The 3,953-nt window shown below is 37.3% G+C and overlaps 1 protein-coding gene across 1 annotated transcript in view; it reads right to left on the minus strand.

The window, feature by feature from the left end:
* The window catches only part of HDAC11 (histone deacetylase 11), a 143,783-nt gene that overhangs the window by 76,350 nt on the left and 63,480 nt on the right, over window positions 1-3,953 (minus strand). Inside the window, exon 4 of the mRNA XM_019505064.1 lies at window positions 920-1,036. Coding sequence (XP_019360609.1) covers window positions 920-1,036 — 117 coding nt within the window. The remainder of the gene's footprint in view (window positions 1-919; window positions 1,037-3,953) is intronic.

Raw genomic sequence — 3,953 nt, forward strand, 5'->3', positions numbered from 1 at the left:
TGTGTGTGTGTGTGTGTGTGTGTGTGTGTGTGTGTGTGTGTGTGTGTGTGTGTGTGTGTGTGTGTGTGTGTGTGTGTGTGGAGGGGGGGGGAAGGCACTTTAATTAAAGTGGCTCCAAGAACTGCTCTAATTAAAATGCCCAGAGACCACCCAGCCCTGAGCAGCCTCAGGCTTAGGCAATTGCCCCCAGGCTGGGGTTGAAGGGAAGGGGCTGCAAGTGGCAAGGAGCACCTTTACATGTGTTAAGGGAGTGGGGGGACAGCACTTTAATTAGTGCAGCTCCGAGAGCCACTTTAATTAAAGTGCCAACATGTCTCCTGTATCAGTGTCCCCACACTTAGAAATGGTGGTGGGGGCATTTCAACTAAAGCTTGTTTGACAAGTTTTATTGTTAAACATTGGTTTTCGGATCGGTATCAGCTGATATAGCCAGTTAATAATCAGCTATCAGTATCAGCCAAGAAAATCTTTATCGGCGCACCCCTACCCATTATGTCAGTGGTTCTTAACTTTTTTAGATTTGAGGTACCTCTTGTTTGGCTTGAGGCACCCCCCTGAAAATGCCAGCTCTTAAATTTTCACTCTCTTTTTCACTCAAAAAATAACAGAACAACTCATCTGTTGTAAAGAACTCAGAAAGACCACAACAGGTTAGAATGTTTTTAACACTATGAACTCCTATTTGAAATCCTTGGGTTTAATCTGGTGAAACATGTTTGCACACTTGACAGTGCTAACTTGCATGGCACCCTTGAAAGAATCTCAAGACATGCTAGGATGCTGCGGTACCCTGTTTAAGAATCACTTTATTAGGCATTAAGTTATAAAAAATTACAATGAGAGGTCACAGGTGTAATATCTAAAAAACTTCTTTAATTCCAATTAATCAGACACTAGAAAAAACCATGATAAAACTTACCATTATTGTTCCTCCTGTTTGGGTTCTTAGAGGCTTCAGCACCTTTCTCTGAACAAAGAAATTAGGAAGAAAGAAAAGTGGTGGAACTTCTGTAATTGTTGCCACTACAAATGACCACTATAGAAAAAAAGAAAGAATAAATAAAAATTAATTTCTGAATAATCTACTGTCTTAATACCAAATGTTCTGTAATATTCTGTAATGTATTACTATAGCGTGAAAGAATTTGTATGGCTGTAATACACAGGATTCTCTTCCTAAAAAAACAGCAAATGTCTAAGACCAACTACACTTGGAAATCTTTAATATTAACTTCTGAGCAGCTTCCTTTCTTCTAACACCAGCAGGTTTTCAAAACATAATTTATGAGAAATATCACTTTTCTACCATCATGAGAACTAGATTTTGCATTCTTATATTACACAAGAATATTAGTTTTTCAAATAGCTTAATAGCCCTAAAAATATCTAAAATGTTTCTTTAATGGTATTAACAGCTATCTGTGCTTACTACACAATCCAAAGTATTTTTTCACTATCAGAATTGAAGTGAGATAGATCTGAACACAGGACAACAATAGTTATCATGACTACTTTGCATAAATTCAATAGACTAAAGAATTTACCAATTCAAGCTCTGGTAAGATTTATTTTGGTTATTAAACATTCTTGGAATTGGTTTCAAGGCAAACAAAGTACTAAATAATCAGATAATCAAGAATATGATTTGAAGGGTTACTCCTAAAATATTTACAATGCACAGTCTTTTAAAACGCAAAACTTGAAAACGACTTCAAATAATCTATACTAACTGCATAACTAACTGTGCTACTTCCAAATGCTGTATTTCAAAGCCTAAACCATAACTAAGAACAGGGTATGAATTATAGGGCTGAGTCCCCTCGTAAGAGACAAGGGGCCGCCTGTAAGATTTGAAAATCATAACCTAGGGGAGCTCCAATTTTATTAGGGCATCGTGATGGGCAGCCTTTTTTTTGTTTGTCTGCAGCTCCACCCCAAGAATCAAAGTGTAATCTGAACCCTGACTAAGAACATATAACCTCTGCATTTCTAATAACCACCCAACATCCCATCAGGACATTCAGGTAACTTAGGTCTTACAAAATGGACAGATGCTGCATTCTTCAGCATAATGGAAGTTCAGGAAACTACACTTCTATGGCTATGTTATTTTGTGAGTTGTACATAGATGGGATGAATACGTGTGTCATTTTTAACAAAAGAAACAAATATAACAAATTAGGCTCCACAATTACTCAAAATATAACTACTTATTCTGACTCTGGAACTCTCAAATGTCACATGCTTACAACTTCATACAAAATACATCTTAAAGGAAAATTTAAGCAGCTCATTCGGATTTCATAATCCTTTTATAATTTAAAGAAAGTTCCAAGGTGAGGTTCTATAAATCATTCCATATCAGAAAACAGTTGAATTTTCACAATTTAAGCTCTCCATAATTAATATCATAATTACCTTCATTATCATCCTTTAATGTGGCAAGACTTATTAAGATCTTTTTAAAGGCCATTGTAGCTTCTGGATATATGTAACTTAATGAGACAAGTTCTGTCTTACTGCATCTTAAGTGGAATTACAACCTGTCAATTGGGCCAAGTATAAATTCTGGTACCAGGCATAAGATAGTTGGAAAACATAAGAAAATTTTGCAAAAATGTGTTCCTATCTTCCTTTACTTTGTGTCAGCATTTTCCAGCCATCTCTGTTAAAGATACTGTGATGCAGTTTGTAAAGCTCTCAGGGGGACAGTGGCAAAAGTCATTAAGGTATCCGAGGGCCCTGCTACACATTCAAATTAAAGCTGAATAGAAACAAGTAATGGGGTTGTTATACATTTTCAAGCACTAACTTTAGAGCCGGTTGGCTCTTTTTATAGCTAGTCATTTTTAGCATGTGATAATTACTTTGTACATGTGGCTGGTCTAAATTTATTGTGTAGTTAACCAGTTAATTGCATAATATATTTAACATGTAGCAGAGGCCTCATTGTAGCTTCTGAAATGCCAATTTGAGCCTCACTCCAGACCTGTTCCCCTTCAACCCAGCTGTGAATTGGTACCTGATTGTTCAAACTGGAGGTTCAGAAGCCACTGGACATAAACATTAGACACGTCATCATGCATACCCCGACTATGAAAGCTGGTATGCTATAACCTCACTAGCCCAATGAGCCTTTTAGTTTATGTAGACCAGGTGAGACTGACTAATCACTTCATCAATGTAATCTGGTCAAGGAAATGTAGAGCTTTAGAGCACTCGATATTGCCATTCACACAGTGAGAAGAAAAGAGAAGGTTGCGACTAATTTACATAGCAACCTGAAGAGGGGAAAAAAACTAGAAACAGAGAAGAGAGAGTCAAATTAATCTGACTCAATTAATTTGTCTAATATAAATAATAAGTCAACCATTCTATCCTGGGATATTATGACAATGCAGCTGACTCATACCTTTTCATTCATAGGTAAAGCTATTCACAGAACCCTTTCAAGTAATTAAACAACTCTCAATGCATAGCTATATACAATAGGTAGGTAGGTTGGTAGGTTCATTTGAGTCCAATTACCAGAATACTAGACAAACTATGGGTGTGTAAAATAATCCAGACCATAAGGAAAATCTTGAGACCAGAACAACATGGTTGAAGCTTTGGAAAATATGTACTTCATTGAAACAGTTCTTCAAAGGTCATGATCTCAATCAAAACAATTTTCACTCCCTAATTTATAATCAAGCAATGTTTCATAGTTGGTAGGGTTGGAAGGGACCTGAGCAGATCATAAAGTCCGACCCTCTGCCTTGGCAGGAAAAAGTACTGGGGTCAAATGTCCCCAGCAAAGTGATCGTCTAGCCTTGTCTTAAAGACCCCCAAGGTAGAAGCCAGCACCACTTCTCTTGGAAGTTGGTTCCAGATCCTAGCCACCCTGACAGTGAAGTAGCTCCTCCTGATGTCTAGCCTGAATCTACCTTCTGCCAGCTTGTGACCATTAT

Source organism: Gavialis gangeticus, unplaced genomic scaffold (genome assembly GCF_001723915.1).
Source record: "Gavialis gangeticus isolate Ggan-Ray unplaced genomic scaffold, GavGan_comp1, whole genome shotgun sequence".
Lineage (NCBI taxonomy): Eukaryota > Metazoa > Chordata > Crocodylia > Gavialidae > Gavialis > Gavialis gangeticus.